Genomic DNA, 20,692 nt, shown 5'->3' with positions numbered 1-20,692 from the left:
TTGAAGTAGCTCTCTATTACTTCTAAGACCAAATGATGCAGAAAACCTCCACAGAATAAAATAATGGATGAAATATTGTGGAGGAAAACTTATAAAATAAAATATATTGGTGAAATTCACACATTGACTTAAGGTTAGATGAGGCTTTAATAGTAACAATTTATATTTATCAAACGCCATTCTTTTTAACAAGCACTTAGTGCAGTGGCTGGCACATAGTTCAAAATACTTTAAAAGCAATGCCTCAAGCCATTCTCATTGTCACCTTACCCATAAGCAGAATAGGTGGTGATTTGTGGGGTGAACCCAGCTCTAAAATACCTGCTGCTGACTTGTCATCATGCTTGATATTCTACCAGTAGGTTGTACTTCCTTTGGATTGACTAAATTCTCTTAAAATGCTACACTGGAATGAGTAATCCACTAAAGGGGCATATCAGAAACTGATTCATTAGTCTAAACAGTAAGTTATAGATTTCCATCTAATAACTAGTTTAGATCAGTTCAAGAAGGAAAGGGAGGGGAAATTAGGGAAAATGGGATATTGTTTAAGAAGCATAGATCTGTATGGCAGAAACTGGGCATGGACCCACACTTAACATCACATACTAAGATAAGATCAAAATGGGTCCAAGATTTAGGCATAAAGAACGAGATCATAAATAAATTAGAGGAACATGGGATAGTTTACCTCTCAGACTTATGGAGGAAGGAATTTATGACCAAAGGAGAACTAGAGATCATTATTGATCACAAAATAAAAAATTTTGATTACATCAAATTAAGAAGCTTTTGTACAAACAAAACTAATGCAAACAAGATTAGAAGGGAAGCAACAAACTGGGAAAACATTTTTACAGTTAAAGGTTCTGACAAAGGTCTCATCTCCAAAATATACAGAGAACTGACTCTAATTTATAAGAAATCAAACCATTCTCCAATTGATAAATGGTCAAAGGATATGAACAATTTTCAGATGATGAAATTGAAACTATATCCACTCATATGAAAGAGTGTTCCAAATCACTATTGATCAGAGAAATGAAAATTAAGACAACTCTGAGATACCACTGCACACCTGTTAGATTGGCTAAGATGACAGGAAAAGATAATGATGAATGTTGGAGGGCATGTGGGAAAACTGGGACACTAATACATTGTTGGTGGAGTTGTGAAAGAATTCGGCCATTCTGGAGAGCAATTTGGAACTATGCCCAAAAAGTTATCAAAATGTGCATACCCTTTGATCCAGCAGTGCTACTACTGGGCTTATATCCCAAGGAAATATTAAAGAAGGGAAAGGGACCTGTGTGTGCCAAAATGTTTGTGGCAGCCCTTTTCATAGTGGCTAGAAACTGGAAAATGAATGGATGTCCATCATTTGGAGAATGGTTGGGTAAATTATGGTATATGAATGTTATGGAATATTATTGTTCAGCAAGAAATGACCAACAGGATGAATACAGAGAGGCTTGGAGAGACTTACATCAACTGAAGCTGAGTGAAACGAGCAGAACTGGGGGATCATTATACACTTCAACAACAATACTGTATGAGGATGTATTCTGATGGAAGTGGATATCTTCAACATAGAGAAGAGCTAATCCAATTCCAATTGATCTATGATGGACAGAATCAGCTACATCCAGAGAAGAAACACTGGGAAATGAGTGTAAACTGTTAGCATTTTTTTGTTTTTCTCCCCAGGTTATTTTTACCTTCCGAATCCAATTCTTCATTTGCAACAACAACAACATCAACAAAATTCAGTTCTTCATGTATATATTGTACCTAGGATATACTATAAGATATTTAATATGTATGGGAATCCTGCCATCTAGGGGAGAGGGTGGAGGGAAGGAGGGGAAAAATTCGGAACAGAAGGGAGTACAAGGGATAATGTTGTAAAAAATTACCTATGCATATGTACTGTCAAAAAATGTTATAATTATAAAATTAATTTTAAAAATATATTAAAAAAAACCAAACAAACAAAAAATAAGCATAGATCTGGGTGGGGTTCTGTGGGTTACATGAAAGCACTCTTGTAGGTGAATCAGGGGACCTTGGGACAGGGAGAAAGTTACTAAAAAGATGTATAAAGCTCCTTATCTGGGTGATCTTGGGCTAATCATTCTACATATAAGGGGATGGATTTGATGAAGATTCCTCAAATTTTTTTCATTTCTAAATACTATGATTCTATGGTCCTAAAGGTGTATTTTGTTTCTTTCACAGGGCTGCCCAGGTATCATATAAAATAGCAAGTATAATATAAAAGGGATGATGGCCTTGAAAGTGATAAACCTGCTACCTCAGAGTAAGGATGGAAAGTGGGGAGAAACAAAGACTAAGGAAAGAGATGACAAGAACGTCAAGGATCAGGAGGAAATAGCCAAGAATGGCAATATTAAACATAGGAACTTATTTCTGTATGGGGAATAAGAGATGGAGTTAGAAATAGATACATAGAAACCATAGGTACTGGGAATATTAGGCATGTGACAAACTAATAGAAGGGGAGTAAGAAAAGGGATTAGGGGAGAAAATGAAGGAGAAGGAAAAAAAGAAAAGGAAAGGGAAAGAAAAGAGAGATCCAAGATGAATAGAAGGAAGACAATCCATAATCAGAGAATTAGTAGCAAGAGACTAGAAGAGATAGAAAGGCACTTTTACAAGGAAAAAGTGATGGAGACAAATTAAATGAGGTGAAATTCGTGACCCAAATTTTCTGTTATACACATGATGACAGAAATACTGAGGTTGGTGATTTGCTTGAACTTAGTCGGCAAGCCAAAAAAAAAAAAAAAAAAAAAGGTCCAAGGATCAAAATAACTCATTATATTGGTGCTCTAGGCACAATTTCACTGTGCACTTAGCCATAGTACGTTATTACCCAGCAGACGACTAGGGCTTCTCATCTGTCTGGGCTAATAGGAAACAGGTGGCAACCTTATTGGAACAGTAATACTCTGATTTGCTCCACTGAAGGGATACTAATGTTGACAGCACTAGTAGCGGAGTCAGCTCTAATAGAATCCTTCTCCACCTTTCCTGGCCCAGAAGAGTGACGTCCACCTTCTCCCCACAGAGCTCTCCCTGCTAAGTCAGACTCTGCAGACACAGCAGGAAGAAAAAGCCAGATAACTGCTGGAGACATCAATGGCTCCAGCATTAATAGTTGGTCGCTCCACTTTCCCCTGGCTTTATCCCTGATCCATCCATAGGCCTTTCCTGCATGGAATGATTTCTATAATCAGTCTGACACGTTCTCTGAGACAAGGACTCCCCAGATTCCCCAGAGAGGCCAGAACTAGATCAATATGTTACAAAATAAATAAAAATACCATACAATGTAGATAATGTTAATTTGTGTTTTTCTGAATCAATATTGGCCTGTAGGAATCCTTTTCTATTTGAGTTTTTGACACCATGGCTTAGTGTACAATGTTAGAAGTCCAGCAGATATAAATTCAAAATTTGCCTCAGATAACTGCTAATGTTCACTTTTCTATTACAGTGCCTAGTGAAAAGTAGATATTCAATGTTTTATTGGCTAGTTATCTGTGAAATAGGGATAATAATAGTAACTATCTCCCAGGTTGCTGTGAGAAACAAATGAGATTATGTAAAAATTCTATGTAAAAGTTATTAGTGTATGGCTTTTATGCAGAAGAGTCAAGAGACAACAGATTATGTTTAAGTGAATTCAATCAAGAAGTACAATTGACAATATTTATGGAATGTTTCTTATTCAACTCAACAATCCACAAGCATTTATGAAATGCCAATTTAGAAGGCACGGTGTTGGGTGCTGGCAACATACAGGAGAAAACATGAAGAATCATCCTTTTTTGGAGGAATGTACATTTTACTGGGGAATAGATGGGGAAGATGACACATGTACAGAGAAAAGTCAATGAGAACTGTCTATAAAGTAAATAAAAAAGTAATTTGTAGGCCAGCATTTAAGATAAGCTCTATGTTGGGGGAGATCATCTAGGCTGAGCCTTGAAAAATGAAGATTCTAAAAGGTAACTATGGGTATGAATTCTATGGTCTCCCTGAGCAGAGTTTGAGGAACTAATATCACCCACAGCTTGTGTCCCTACATATAAATTACAATTGGGGTTGCTGGAAGTGGAGAAAACAAGTAGTCTTTGGGAGTTTTTAGCCAAAATGTACTCCGTGATTATTATAAAGTACAACTACATTCTGGTATGACTATGGTTAAAAGAGGCTGATGAGGGATGGCCCACATTCAGCAAAAAATAAATTCACTTGCTTGGACTTTAAAAATAGAAAAGTACAAAACTTAATGCATATGTAAAAATTATGGTTACAAAATGGGAATGCTTCTCAGCTACAGGATGAGGATCGCCACCTGTCTGGCCATTTTTATAGAATGTTGGAATTAAAGGAAACCTTGGAGAGAACTGAGCTCAATCCTTTTATTTTATTTAAGAGCAAAATGAGGTTCTGAGAGAAGTAACTTGCCCAGAGTGACCCAGTAAGAAAGCATCCAAGTCAGAACTGAAACTTGTGTTTTCTATATCACTATTTCTATAAGATTAAATGAGATTATATTTATAAAGCATTTATATATGTTCTCCATTATAAATAAATGCTTATTCACGTCTATGTGAAACCTAGTGTGTTTTTTATCATACCACCCAGTGATGAAGGTAAAGGGAGGATGGGATGAGTGAGAAGGAATAAAAGGTGGTTATCCCCTTTGCACTATGCTCCTGCCCAGACTTTCAAAATTCTAATATTTGATGTATTTGAATTTAAGCAGAAGGGCCCAAGATGGCTCTAAGAGCCAGTGGCAGAGACCACAAATGTTGAGACTTAAGCAGACTTTGCTGTTCAAACTCTGGGGATCTGATGACAGCAGATGTTGCCACCCCTAACATATCCCAGATTCCTCCTGAGTTCTCTCCAGGGCCTCAGGAAGGAGACCTTGGACTCTGGCCTACATAGGCAAATCAAAAAGGAGAAGCCAGTTTTGACAGTATGGATCTTTTTCCAGCCCTACATTCGTAAACATGTACAGAAGTAATCTGAAAATGTTATCCTGGATTACCAACTGCCAAGCCCAGAGCCCCAACTGTTGATGCAAATTTACTGGTTCCCTTCTTACAAGCATCAAGAAAAATTTCTGTGCTTACCAAGTTAGTTAAAAATAAAACAGAATTGTTTGCCTCCTCAAAATGCTTTCATACTTTAAAAAAGAAAATCAAACCAGATGCTGTCTATCAAGAAATACATGAGATTACCAAATCTAATTCCCACAGCAACAGACTTCACGTGTAGGCTACCTACCTATCTCACCAACAAACAACAATTTATTGTCATCCTGTCTCCATTACCCAGAGGAATTTTAAAAATACATAATGTTCCATCTGTGACATAACATCTTGTTTGAGGGAACGATAGCCAGCGGCTTTAAACAAAGGATTATCTCAATCAAGGAAGGAATTACTATCACTTAGGAGGACCTTTAAAGAATTCAAAGATCAAGTTTCTGGACAAACCCTGCTCACTGGAAAAATTAGAAAAGAAAAAAATCACAGGGCTGGAGGTAACATGGGCAGAAGTTTCTAAATATGGTCAGAAAATATTTTCTTAAATCCTTCCAGAAAGTACTTTTGGTCCCCTGCTGATGAAAATTTCTAGATTTCTTCATCATGAAGTTATATATCTGTATTCTAAATAAAGTGTTTTTTAGTACAGAGGACACTGAGGTCTAAAGTCCCTTCCACATCATAGTCAGAGCATGAGTAGGATCTGTGTTCAAACAGTAAAAGGATGAATGGGCCCTCAAATCTAAAATCTAATGATATCACAAATGCAGGAACTGATGGAGCACCAGAGACCATTTTAACTAGGAGGGGTTTCAAACCCATTTATTAGTTTCTCGGTCTGAACCAGCACTTCTTGCTATTTAGTTCATACCTAGAATCTTTGTGGTCAGAATTTCATAACCTGGGGATGGGAGATGTATAAAATTTGTTTTTTTTTTTAATAGCTTTTTATTTTTACAAATGCATGCAAAGGTAATTTGTAATGTCTATCTTTGCAAAATCTTATGTTCCAAATTTTTCTCTTCCTATACCACTACACACCTGTCAGATTGGCTAAGATGACAAGAACAAATAATGATGAATGTTGGAGGGGATGTGGGAAAACCGGGACACTAATACATTGTTGGTGGAGTTGTGAAAGAGTCCGGCCATTCTGGAGAGCAATCTGGAATTATGCCCCAAAAGTTATCAAACTGTGCATACCCTTTGATCCAGCATTGCTGCTATTGGGCTTATATCCCAAAGAAATACTAAAGAGGGGAAAAGGACCTGTATGTGCCAAAATGTTTGTGGCAGCTTTTTTTGTAGTGGCTAGAAACTGGAAGATGAATGGATGTCCATCAATTGGAGAATATTTGGGTAAATTATGGTATATGAAGGTTATGGAATATTATTGCTCTGTAAGAAATGACAAGCAGGATGAATTCAGAGAGGTTTGGAGAGATTTACATGAACTGATGCTGAGTGAAATGAACAGAACCAGAAGATCGCTGTACACTTCAACAACAATGCTGTATGAGCATGTATTCTGATGGAAGTGGATATCTTCAACATAAAGAAGATCCAACTCACTTCCAGTTGATCAATGATGGACAGAAACAACTACAGAGAAGGAACACTGGGAGGCGAATGTAAATTGTTAGCACTACTGTCTATCTACCCAGGTTACTTATACCTTCGGAATCTAATACTTAAAGTGCAACAAGAAAATTGGATTTACACACATATTGTATCTAGGTTATACTGTAACACATGTAAAATGTATGGGATTGCCTGTCATCTAGGGGAGGGAGGGGAAAATTTGAAAAAATGAACACAAGGGATAATGTCATAAAAAAATTACTCATGCATATATACTGTCCAAAAAAATTTAATAAAAAAAACAACAAATTTTTCTCTTCCCTAGACAGAAATCAATCCAATATAGTATGAACTTATTTTTTTTAAAAGTTTTGATATTTGTTGTTATTTAGTCGTTTTCAATTTTCAATTATGTTCAACTCTTTGTGACTTCTTTTAGAGTTTTCTTAGCAGAGATACTGGAGTGGTTTGCCATTTCCTTCTCCAGATCATTGTACACTTGAAGAAACTGAGGGAAAAAAGGGGTTAAATGACTAGCCCAGGATCACACAGCTAGTAAGTGAACTCAGGAAAATGAGTCTTCTTGACTCCAGATTTGGCACTCTATCTATTATACCACCTAGCAGCCTTTGGTACAGCTTGGTTTCTTTGTCATTCTATAGATAATAACTTCATGCATTTAAAAACATCATTCTGGGAAGGAGTATATGTACTTCCCCAATGATGCACAAAAGAATAAGAATTTCTTCTTCAAGATCCAAAGGACTCCTTTTACCAAAAATGATTTCTGATAGAGCCTTGAGGAATCTCTCTGCAGCCCAAGAAAGTTTGATAGATATCCAGGTGGAACATCCCACTATAGAAAAGTTTTCTTCAAAATAATAACTTCTAGCAAAATAATACTTCTAAGCCAATTCTTTAAAAAATTTTAAGTCAATTCTTTCAAAGGGGAAATTTGAAAATCTAAACAACAGGCCAGTGCAGACTAACAATGGATAATACTCCCAAGAACACAGTGTAGAACTGGTTCTCAATGACTTTTGTTTGGGGGGGGGGGGAGTCTAGGTGTCTATAACACTTGATTACTCAAAAAAATAAAGATGTTTTCTTAATGTTCTAGTACAAATCCTAGATTTCCAGGAAATGAAAAAAAAAAAAAAAAACCAGAAGAACCAGAAAAGGCTGGCAGCCGGTCTAAATTTCTTTTCAATGCTGCTCAGTTCCCACAGCTTCCTCATTCAGAAAGACCTGCTATTGCAAGTTACATTTGCTGGTGGCCAGACAAAGAACTCAAAAAAGAAAAAAAAAAAGAAAAAATAAAAAAAGCTATGGAAGCTGACATCAGAATGCTCATTTTGGAATCAGAAATTTCCAGAACCTGCCAGAATCATTCCTCTTCTAGTACCTCTCCAACTGCTGCTATATTATTTTCCACTATTACCCTTCAACCTCTTTCCTGAAAAAACGTGCAGTTAAAAAGGGTAAGGGATGGCTCCCATTTGTGTTCTGAAAAGTTGGCAATGGTACATATAAAAATTTTATCAAGAAAAACAAAATGTTCTCTTGGTCTATATTTATAAATCTATCAAATGCAGTGGATATTTTCTTCCTCCCCAGCAATCACCCCCTAGGACTAAGATATACCTGATACAAACATAGCAGGAAAAGACAGAAAAACTTTTCAGTGCTCATGGTCCTTCAATTCAAAAACCTCTCACTCTGGGCAGAGGAAAAAGCCACCATTGTTGCCCAACAGGGGGAAGAAGGGACAGGAATATGGAGAGCTAGGAAAGTGGCCAGGAAGCAGGACTCAAAGTATATTCTGAAGCTTCCAGTTCCGGGGGTCTAATAGTGAAAGAGCACCCAGCAGCTGGTGGAATTGCTTGGCAGCAGCAGTGTCAGCCTGGTGCCCTCTCTCACTTTTCCTTATCAAGAAACACTCTTATGTGAGTAGAAGACAACAGAAAACTGGTCTGTACCAAGCCACCTCCAGGTTTCAGAAGAGGTAGATCTCTCTTTTTTTTCTTCCTCATTTCTCCCCCTTTCTGTCTTTCCTCAATTTTTCTCTCATCTCTCTCCTTCTGTCTCTTCCCTCCTCTTCCTCTCTCTCTTCTTGTCCTATTCCCCCCTTTATTTTTTATTTCTCTCTCTCCCTCCTCATTCTCCCTCTCAATTTCTTCCCTCCTCCTTCTATCTCTTTTTCTTTCCTGCTGAAAGGTAGACATCCCAAAATGATAAAAAAACAAAAATTTGATTGGGGCAGAAAGCTTCCTGTGGGGAAACTTCTTTCCCCAATGCAGAGGGAGTAATTCCTATATAACTTAGATTGCACCCACCTCTGCTTTCATACTTCATTACCCCTAGTCCTATTGCTGATCATATCTTGCAAACCCAGGCCCTCATCCTTGGTACCATCCTTGACTTCTCTCTTGCATTTATCCCATGCATCCAATCTGTTCCCATGTCATGTCTTTTCTACTTTAATAGCATCTCACATAGGTCTTTTTTCTCTGTTCCCCGACCCCACTAGAGTAGAAAGGAAAGGCAACGAAGACTCCAAGCAATCAACAGCACTCCTTAGCAACTGCTTAAAGAATCCTTGGAGATGAGGTCGTATCTGAGAGCTTAAATGAAATTTGGGAATTATCCTTGGATTTCATTTATCTCTTCTCTTACTGCCCCTTGGTATTAAGGCTTTGTAGAGAATTGGCTATAAACCTATAAATAACCTTGAAGAAAATGCTTTCCTGATGAGCCTCTGGCTCACTTATAGGATGGAGAAAGAGTCCTTTTTCTTACCAAAATTCTGAAATGCCTCATGGCAGGAGAAAGACAGTGTTGAAAGGAACTGAAAATTATGGCAATCAGCAATCCCCATTAGTAAAACATTGTGTCGTTTTCTGAGTAAGCTGGGTACCACTTTCTAGCTGCTACATTTTTCTTTGAAATGTACAATTTCCTCTCACACATTAAAAAAAAAACAAGTTAGTTTGATAGATTGTTACTGATAAAACCAGAAGCAAGGTCTTAATGTAATCAAAGTTTCTTTTTAATTAGCCAGCCAGAAGCCAGGTATGATGGTACATCCCTGTAATCCCTGCAACTGACAGGGAGGCAAAGGCTGATGGATTATGTGAGCCTGAGAGAGGCAGCAGTGCTATGGGGAGGAATAGTTGGGGTATCTGCACTATGGTGAGCCCCCATATTGGGGCTGCTGAAGAAGAGGCAAACCAGCCCAGATTAGAAATGGAGCAGATTAAAGCTCCTGTGTTAATCAGTAGTGGGAGAGGAACTATGAACTGAGGGGAGAGAAAAAGACCTAGCCTCGAATAAATAAACACATAATAAAATTTTAGAAAGTAAAAAATGATATATTTAATAAACATTGTATTAAACTGAAAATGCTAACAAGATAATTGTATAAATGTGAATGCATATATTGGATTTAACATATATCTTACTATGTTTAACATGTTTTGGATTACTTGCTATCTAGGAAAGGGGGAGGAAGGGGAGGGGAAATTGGAACACAAGGTTTTACAAGGATTAATGTTGAAAAATTATCCATGTATAGCTTTTGAAAATTAAAAAGCTTTAAAAAAAGAAAAAATAAATTGTAAATGCTCTTAAAGGTCACATATAAATATAAACTATATATGATAATGAAATGAAATAATGAAAGTAAAAAAATCTTATTGTATTGAAAGGAAAATGGAGTCATTTTATACCAAGGGGGCATGTGCAGCAGCAGCAGCAGCAGCAGCAGCAGCAGCAGCAGATATATAACAACTAACATGAAAAATCCAGGTGAAAAGATCCCCTCCCTCTCCTTCCTTTTTTCAAGGCTTTATTTTCACACTAAGATTGTACTTCACAGGAAAGCTCTGTCCCCTCTCTCTAATCCTCCAACCGGGGTTATCTCAAAACCTTTTAATATTCTCCTAGCAAGCTGACAGAAGGGGAATTGTAATGGGTTAGAGACAATTATGTTCACTTTTAAAATATCCTTTTCTGTCTGATTTGAATGGAGTGACACTTCTAAAAGTCCACACCTTAGACAGGCACCTAGAACAACTCTGGACAGGTGTGACTACACCTTTTTATACACTAAGCAAAGTAAACATGAAGTAGATGGCTTCTTTCTCAGATCCACTTTGTGAAAATAATATAAACTGAAACAGCCATGAGAGTGTGCCTTGAGTGTGGAATGAGAGCTCTCCAATTCCAGTACTTTGAAAGGCAAATGGTTCATGAATCTAGAGGTGTTGGAAAGACTGAGAGGAAAAGTCTTTAGTTCATAAGACAATAAAAGCACTGAAAACAGATGATTCAATAGGACAATGGCAGTTTTCTGTACAAGGTCAAGCTCAAATCTTGCTATTCATTAATTAATTAATAAGAATTTATTCAGTATTTAAATTGTGCAGGAATTTCTGAGGTATTGAAACAATTCTGAAATAGTTTAAATAATGGATAATGAAAAGTTTAAATAATGATGTCGAGCAAAAGAAAGAAGAATCAAGAGAACATTTCATATGGTAACAATGATGTTTTAAAAAACAATGAAAGATCAAATCATTTGGACTATTAAAATATACAAATTAAAAATTAAGGACACAAAGAAAGATGCAATCTGCATCTGGAGAAAGAATTAGAAGCATGTATAGAATAGTTTTACTTATATGTATAAATATATATGTATACATATATATATATGTCTATTTATGTCTGATGGTAGCCATCAGATGAGAAGGAAAGAAAAAAAGGAAATCTACATGATAACTGGTGCATCTTTGGAAGGAATAGCAAGTTGTACATGACAGATTTGCAGTTACATGAATAATTATCTTTTTATGATACTGTGTTATATAAATGCTTATTTTGTTCCATGGATTCAAAATAGAACAAAGTTTTAAAAAAAATTATAGTCCACGATTTTGTTGGACTTAAAGGAATAATAAGGGATAAACACAGCTAACACAATATTGTAAAATATCATAGCACAGCTGTTAGAAAAGGAGCAAACACAGTGTGATGTTTAAACCAAGATGGACATTCTTTGCTCACTGGGGATCAGACGGGATTGTAGCACAGTTTGCATAGAACCTGGGCTTTTAAAGGTAAGTAGGAATTCAACAGCCAGAGAAAAGCACCTGGAACAGTGTGAGCAAGGCAAGGAGATAGGAGAGAATGAGGAACAATGATGGAGTTTACAGGACATTTCAACGAGAGCACAGTTTGTGAATTATATAATCACAAATTTGAAAGCAACTTAAAAGAATTACAAAGTCCAAACTCCTTTCCAGTGTATAAATTGCTTCTAAAACAACATAGAATAAAATATTTTTAAGTGCCTACTATGTTCCCAAGGGCAGTTGGTAGATAGAGCACTGGGCTTGGAATCAGGAAGACTTCTCTTCCTGAATTCAAATCTAGCTTCAGAAACTCACTAGCTATGTGACTCTGGGCAAGTTCCTTTACCCCCATTTACTTCAGTTTCCATTTGATGGAAAGAGCTGGAGTAGGAAATGGCAAACCACTCCAGTATCTTTGCCAAAAAATATTCCAAATAGGATTAGCTGGGTGGCACAGTGGATAAAACTCCAACCTCAGATACTTAACATTTACTAGGTAGGCAAAAAAAAAAAAAAAATAGAGAAAATTTTAAAAAGAAAAAAAAAACCCAAACTGGATCACAAAGAGTCAGACACTGAAAAATGATTAAACAACAGTAACAGATATAGATATAGCTGTAGAGAGTGACTGATAGAGACAGGAGTAGAGAAATAAAGACATAGTATTGAAAAAGTCAGCACCATGTTTCAAGTCAGGATGCAGTCTCTGCTTGGACACTTAGTAAATTGATTCTTTGACTGCTTTCCTTTGTACACACTCTAATTTATCAGTATCTCTTAAAAGAAAGTGTCTTGATCTAACATCATTCTCTAGATATGTTCTGACTTACACCTTACACAATGTATCGCGTAAGAGAGCAAATACTTCTTGTGATTTGGACATCTTGTTTCTATTAATTCAGCCTAAGAGTGTATGTACAGCCTAAGGGGTTATGTCAGCTTTTAAACAGATTCCTTAAACCAGAGACTCATATTGAGTTTATAGTCAACTTAAATCCTAGATCTTTCTGATTAAACCCTGTATGAATTATAGTTCTAATTTAGATAATAGAGCAATAATTTACAAAATAAAAATGTATATTCTCTAAGAGCTCTGTGAGGTAGTACAAATAATACGTTTTCATTTTTGAATAGATTAATAAGGTAGGATGAGCAGAGCTTTTCCCCAGAATATCAAAGACTTTCTTGGAGAATAAGTTTATGTATTTTGCAAATTATTGACTACCTTTCTCCACAGAGTCCTGTTTCTTAGCCTATCCTATTTCCCTCCTTCTTCTTGGGGTGGATCAATGTGACCAGAACAACTCTTACTCAACAATTTAAAGTGATCCTCTATTGTTTATAGGATAAAATATGAATTCAAAATCAACCACATTCTTCTTCTCATCTACTTGTCTAGCCTAATTTTGAATGATTTCCTCTTATACAGGAATGTTGCATAGAGGATGGAGTGCTCACCTTGGAGTCAAAGATAGTCTCACCAGACATTAATCAAGTCAACAAGCATATATTAAGCACTTACTGTATGACAGGCCCTTTGCATCCCTAAGGATACAAAAAAAGGGCAAAAAAATATCCAAAACTAAAACCCAAACCAAAAAATTCCCAAGAACAAAAAAGCCAGTCTCCAAACTCAAGAACCTCACAGTCTAATGGGGGAGAAAGCATGTAAAAAATCACATGCAAATAAAATACAGACAGGGAAAATTCAGGATAATCAACAGCATTCTGACACTGGGGAAATCACTTACCTTTATGAACATCCTTTCCTCATACTTACTAACATTTTTCCCCTATCACTAAAATAAGGATAATAATAGCAATTCTCTCCCAGCATTGTTGTATCAAATGAGTAAATGTATATAAAGGATTTTCTTGAAAGGGCTTTGTGAAAGTAAGCTATTAAGACTATTATTGTTGTTGCTGTCATTACTATTATAGCATTTATCTATTTGAAGAGCAAATAGGATAATAGAGCTTTGTATACCTTAAAGAATTATTGACGTGTTAGCTGATATTATTTTACTAGATTGATTTTTACAAATTTTCTTCTTTTTTAATGAGGCAATTAGGGTTAAGTGACTTGCTCAGGATTACTAGCTAGCATGTCTATCAAGTGTTTGAGGCTGATTTGAATGCAGGACCTGACTCCAGGGCCAGAACTCTATCTACTGTACCCAGATGCCCCTTGTTTTATTCTTACTAACACTCTCTAGGCTCTAAGTGGCTGTGTTCTTTTCAAAATTTATATGAAATCTACCTAGGAAATCTCTTTCGCAAAGTATCAACATAAGGTTTACCAGTCTGTATGTTTATTCCAACTTCCTGAATATTATTTGGGACAGAATTGATTTATCTCTACTTTTTTTTTTCTGCCACAGCTTCTGTTCTCTATAATTTCTTGAAGGTTATTTTATTTAATGACTTTAAGAACCAATATGTGAGGTTTTTTTTACATACCCTGAGAATTTTCAGCCTGGTCTAGATATTGAAACTCATTAAAGCATTAAGAATCTGTCAGCACCAAGGTTTGAGCTGGACCAGGAATGCTTGGGACTGAGTCTCAACAGAACTACTAGGATTATGGCAGAAAATTCAATTCAATTGGATCCAACAAACATTTATTATGTATCTCTTATGTGCAGAGCATTCTCAGGTATTGAGGTAGAGCTGAAAGGGATTTCAGAGGCCATCAAGTCTAACATACAGGTAGAATGCTTCAAAGGTATGTTTTGAACTCACGTCCTAAGCTTCCATAAGTCAGTGCTTGGTAGTCTAAGATATATTTAGATGGAACTTACATTTTCTTCATTATTTCATTATTATGTCAGTTTTTCTACATTTTTATCCTTTTTGATCAATCAATATTTATTAAACACCCATCATAAATCCCTCAGAATTATCTTCTCTCCAGTTTATTCCACTGATTATTTAATTTATCCTAAGAACACTGCATTGTATTTAATAACGGAGAAACTTCATAACAATTAGAACTGGTCCAAACTGATTGGTCTTAGGAGGTAAGATTAGATTCTGCGATCACTGGAAGTATCCAAGCAGAGGTGAGATGAGTGAATTTTTAAATTATTTACTTAGCTCTCTAGATAAATTAACAGTTCATTTTAGTTCCCTTTGGAAGGTTTGCAGAGTACCTTGAAAATGGTGTTTTATTTAATTCTAAAAACAACCTTGGGAGGTAGATGCTATTATAGCCATTTTACAGATGAGGAAACTGAGGCAGACAGATTTAAGTAACTTTTCCAGAATCACACAGCTAGGAAGTGTCTGAAACCACATTCAAACTTGGGTCTTCTTGATTCCAGGCCCAATGCTCTCTCTACTTAGATATATAATCTAGAGATTATAGGAGGTATGGGTCAGATCTTTGAAGTCCTGAATCGAAGATGTTACGATTCTGTAAGAATCTAAAAAGAAGGCATTAGGTTTTCCATCTTGTCCTTTAGGCAGTAGACAAGATTGTATGTTAGCAACTTGGAGAGATACACACAACCATCCCCTTCCCTTCAGGTCAGTGCAATCACTCCCATTGGACTAAAAAGTACAAACTTCTTACATCTCTAGAAAAATTAAGTTTCCCAGAATGAGGAGGACCCAAGTCCAAATAGGGTTTCAGCTGTGTGACCCTGGACAAGTCATTTAATCCCAATTACCTCCAAAACAAATTTAGCAGTCCATTTTACTGCCTCTTGGGAACTGCAGAGGAAATTGCCAGTTTCATATTTGTTCATATAGCTCCTAAGCCATTGGTGTTTGCTCCTGGGTTGGCTGCCTTTACACCTGCTTTACTAACGTTCCACCGATCAGAATAGCCGACCAGACAGCAAGATGAAGACTATACTGCATGTTCCTGCTGCCAAACAGTATCTGGGAACACTGGCAGTCTGGATAACAGCTTCAAAAATCAACTTTGTGATGAAATTTATTTTCTAAAAAGGTTTCAGTATTTTTGTAGCTCATATGTATGTTTTATAGTTTAACGAGTTTTACTTGACAGACATGCAAATTCAAACAAATTTTGGGCAACAGTTTTTCAAACTACATATGGAAGGCTTTGATTCAATAACTAAGATTCTCTACAGAAGGAATGAAAACAAACAAACAAAAGAAAATCCCTAATTTTAAAGGAATAGACAGGACAGATAAATGGTGCAATAGATAACACAGAGGCCCTGAATTCAAATCCAGCCTCAGACACTTAACACTTCCTAGCTGTGTGATCCTGCACAAGTCACTTAACCCTAATTGCCTTAGCAAAAATAATAATAATAATAGAGAATGAATATATTGGAATGAAGCAGTGAGATTAACTAGAAAAAATGTTATAAAATGGGTAATCAGAAAGCCTGAATTCTAACTCTACTCTAATTCTGTTGATTTTGGATTAATCCACCTGTGTAGAACTCAGTTTATCTTCACTTCATATGAGGGTAATGACTTAAGATGACCTTCTAGCTAAAAAATAATAAAAAAAAAATTTAAAAATACTTTGATTCCCAATCTTCCTGGGGGAAAAACAAAAATCAATTCAACAAAAACTAAAGAAATCTGAACCACAGATACCAGTTTTCACACACTTTAAAAAGTTAAAACTGTTATGCTTGTCATATGAAATGTTCAGACTAGAAATAAAATGTGACCGAAAAGGTTATAAAAATAATCGAAAAGGAGGGTTATATTTTGTTAATGTAAAACCATAGCAATACCTGCAAAATCATACTATTTTTCTATGACTAGGTTCAAGTGTGAATTCTGAGAAAATAAGTCTTAAAAGAACTGTAATCTTCAGTGCTACAAAGCCAGAACCCAACTTTTTATTATATGCTGTATTTTATAACATCGAATGACAGCATTTCTAGGGTTTAGTCATTCTGTGAGTCTGACTAAAAGACTTTTTGGCTATTTATATATTTTTTTATGCTGAAGGGAAGAGTGTTAGTGGAGACCATATGGTCTATTGTAAATCAAAGAGAGATCAAACAAAATACTTATTTGCAACAGACTGACTCCCTGGAACTGCTTTCTAAACTGAAGTCAAACTTGCCCCCTTTCAAGTGGGACAGTTAGAAAGACTCCAGCTCTAGACTGCAGATTAGCTTAAGAGAAGCTGCTCTTAAGAATTAAGGAATCAGAAAGTCTTAGTGATACAGGTGACCTTTAAAGGTCAGATCTTCCAATACCCTGCCTTCTCCCTGGATTAAAAGAGAGAATCAGGTCTGTTCATCACTGAAGACTCAGAGTTAGAGTCTTCAAAACAATTCATCATAACTTTGTTATAACAGGAATTTTCATCCAACATTTTACTCAACAAGCTTTGGAAGAAATGACACAGCCCAAAATTTCAGCATGCCCAGGAACTGGAAGTGGGGCAGGATAAAGCATCTTGTAGCAAGGGCTGGGATTCCTCTCAAGGTCCAGGCACTAAAACCAACATACAGATCAGATGTCTGTCTAGGGGCTATTTGGTTGGTAGGGGTTATGAAGGTGGAAAAAAATTTTAACTACTGTTTTTTTATTCAAACAAGGATTTTTAAACAAAACAAAACAAAAATAGTTGAGTCTTAGGAAAAAAATGCAGGTTGTTGATCCAAATGCTTGCCAAGTTTCTGATACAGATTGGGCCCTTTGTTTAACAGGGATTGGTTTTTAGAATTTCTGGCTTTGTGGGGGCTTTTTGTTTTCTTTGGACAGGCTGGGCAGGCTCTCATTTTTTTTTGGAAGGGGAAGGTTTCACTTTGGTAAGTCCTGGCAATTGAAATACTGCCCTCCTCCACCACCTCCCCAGGCCAGGCCAGACCACACCACCCCTTTTTTGTCCAAACAGGAAAGCTGGCGTGAAGGCTTTTTTTATGTAGTACCTGCCGTTCCTGGTATCATGCTGCCTCATGTTCTTGATAAAATGAACCTTCTTAAAGTTCTTTGGTCTGGGTGAACCTGACAGGGTCCGACATCTGAAAAATAAAGCAATTAAAAAAAAAAGACAGTTAGTTCCTTGCTCAACAGCTGGGCAGTCGCTATACAAAGACAGGAAGGAAAGATCAGACAAATGATTTGAGTCAGAGCAGGAATAATAAAGACAATGAGTTCAGAGCAAGAAAGCTTTCTTTAAAAAATAATCCTAAAGTCCCTAACAGGCCTGGGAGGCACATTTCATTTAGCAATACACTCAGGGAATTTTTTTTTTAAAGTAAGCATTTATTGAATGGTCAACCATAGGAGGATGATTTCCCTGCCATCAAAAGTGAAGAAAATAAAAATTAAATTTAAAACAAGCAACTAAACTTTACTTTTTAAAATGAGCTTAAAAAGAGACACAATAACAATTTCAGAGGGAGATATTGAAATATGCTTGGCTAATCTGACACCTTCGTATCTATGCTTCCTAAAAATTCAGTTTAGCAAGATGCTCAAGTTAAAAATCATAGGGTAGTTTTGCAGTATCTTTAAAAATTCCTTAAGTCGTTCAAAAGATTGGTGATTTCAGTAGATTGGGCAGTCCATACAGAAGGGATCCCCTCCATTTCTCAACAGATGGCCTTTGTAAATTGTAGCAGCCAAAAAAAAAGTTTATCTGTGGTATAATTGTCTGCGATGGACTTCTCTCAATTCAGCTACAATAGTCCTGAGATGACAGTTCATCTCCTGCTCAAGGCTGCTACTTATGCCTCTAGGATAAGAAATAAACTCTCTTTAGCTTTTAAAGCCTCTGGCAATCTATTACTAACCCCCCCTTCCCTAGTTATGCTCTGATATCTATCCAAACAAGCCTTCTCTCTGTTCTTCATACAGGACACATCCTCTCATTTCTGTGCCTCTGAATTAGCTCTCTCCCCTCGAAGTTCCTAATTTCTTCCTCCTTATAGAATCCCTCTCTTACTTCAAAATACAGTTTAAGGAATGCCTCCCATGGGAAGCCTTTCTTCAACTGCTAGAGCCCTTCCTTCCTTGGTTTTCATTACTTTGCATTTGTATTTAACTCCTTTATTTTGCATAGCCTAATATTTGCTTCTCTCAGAATGTAAGCTCTCTGAGGGTAGAACTGCTTACTCTTTTTATCCCTCACATAGTTTGTCACACACATCAGGACCATGATAAATGCTCATTGGTTGAATTACTCAGTGTTTCTGTTACAAAGGGGCAATTCAGATAGAACCCAAATGGCCTAATGCTGTTTTCTCACATAATAGGTGTTTGAGATGGAATTAACACAATGACTCTTCAAACTCTGCTCATTACAGGGCACACCAGACTTTAGTTCATTTTGATTATCACTATGATCAACAGGTGAAAGGCCATCCACGTGGAAGAAAGATTAAACTTGTTTTGCTTGGCTCCGTTAAGAACAATTAGGAAGCACAGACATGAGAACTACTTGGGCAGAGTGGCAGATTTTGGCTTGAGTAGGAGGAAAAACTAAGAATTAAATCAATACACATGTGACATGGAAGTGTGACTGACTCAGGAAACAATTAATTCTCCAGCTCAGAATCAAAGATCCTCAAAGAGAGGGTCAATGCTTCTCATGCTGGAGAAAGAGCCAAGGTAGAAGTGGCCCAGACCTCTCAAGTCCCTTCCCAATTCCTGGAGTCCCACAAGGACCTCAGTTTAAATCCCATCTCTTGATGTCTATTTCCTATGTGATCTTGGAGAAGACGCTTTTTCTCCTCAGGCCTTGGTATCGAAATTAAGAGAAATTGCCTGGTTCTATGATTTATTTTATGAATAAAAATCAAAGAGACATGGCAGATATGCTTCCAAGGAATAGATCTTGTTTTTCTGAAATATGTATCATTCTTTTTTATCTAGCATGTCAGATCTCTGCCCTAGGAACATCTTATGTCTATGATCCTGTGGTCAATTTCTTCCAATGGCCACCTGATATGCTTTACATGACAAAATTACCCCAAATGCCAACAACTCCACAAAAAAGAATGAGCTGTCTGCCCTTTTTCTGAGAAATGGTACTGTGAATTTCCAATTTTGGTTTATGTTACTGGAATATTTTATTTTGAAGAGTACTGGATTTCTGAACACATTTTCTTCCTTCTTTCTTCCTTTTCTTTTCCTACCTTCCTTCCAACCCCTAAACCAGTTAATTTTAACTATTTGGGACACTAAAACACTATTACTAGGACTGGGTGTGGGTTTTTGGCAGGGAGGGGAGGAAACTCTAGCAATATAAATATGTCTTGAAAAACAGAAGTGAATTCACTAAGATAGCTCCATGACCAAGTAGATAAAAGTTTTGGATCTGAATCTAAAAGAAAAGAAAAGGTAGGATTCAAATAAATCCTATTTCATCAGGTGTGATCTTGGGTGTATAAATTATATAAAATAAGAAGAGAGAGCTGGATTTGATGACCTCTAAATCTGTGACCCCATGGTATGTGACAGAAATGAATTCAAATCATAAATTTTATTAAAACTATTACTTTAAATAAACTATTATTTGAAATGACCAATCTAGTCCTTGGTGATTATGTCCAGAAGATAATTTAATCTCCAAGAACAAGGATGGATATCAAGAGTTATTAGGCCTGGCAGATATAGAATCATCCCAACCCCTTCTACCTTCCACAATCTGGTCTATGGGCCAAGAGATTTGACGAAATTATAAACAAACAATCTCTGAATGAGCCCTAGAACTCTGTACACAACACCTGTTTCAGAAGAGAGGAGTCAGAGAGCCACTGATCTAACCGCAAAGGGAAAAGAAAGCTCATCTAGAAGTTATCCCTGCCCTGCATCCCCCTCAGCCCCCAGGGCTGACCATATACACTCAGCATAGCTTCATGGCTCTTGTGAGCCAACGCTGAAGTACAGAGTGATGGAGAGGGTGAGAGGAGACTTGTCCATCTCTGTCTCTGCACT

General features: G+C 36.7%; 1 protein-coding gene across 2 annotated transcripts in view; it reads right to left on the bottom strand.

The window, feature by feature from the left end:
- The window catches only part of CABLES1 (Cdk5 and Abl enzyme substrate 1), a 142,722-nt gene that overhangs the window by 54,015 nt on the left and 68,015 nt on the right, over positions 1 to 20,692 (bottom strand). For both annotated transcript variants that reach the window (XM_074276544.1, XM_074276553.1), the window contains exon 3: positions 17,680 to 17,772. In XM_074276544.1, the coding sequence (XP_074132645.1) occupies positions 17,680 to 17,772 (93 nt within the window). The remainder of the gene's footprint in view (positions 1 to 17,679; positions 17,773 to 20,692) is intronic.

Source organism: Sminthopsis crassicaudata, chromosome 1 (genome assembly GCF_048593235.1).
Source record: "Sminthopsis crassicaudata isolate SCR6 chromosome 1, ASM4859323v1, whole genome shotgun sequence".
NCBI classification, from domain to species: Eukaryota; Metazoa; Chordata; class Mammalia; order Dasyuromorphia; family Dasyuridae; genus Sminthopsis; species Sminthopsis crassicaudata.
This window is presented reverse-complemented; position numbering and strand designations above follow the sequence as displayed.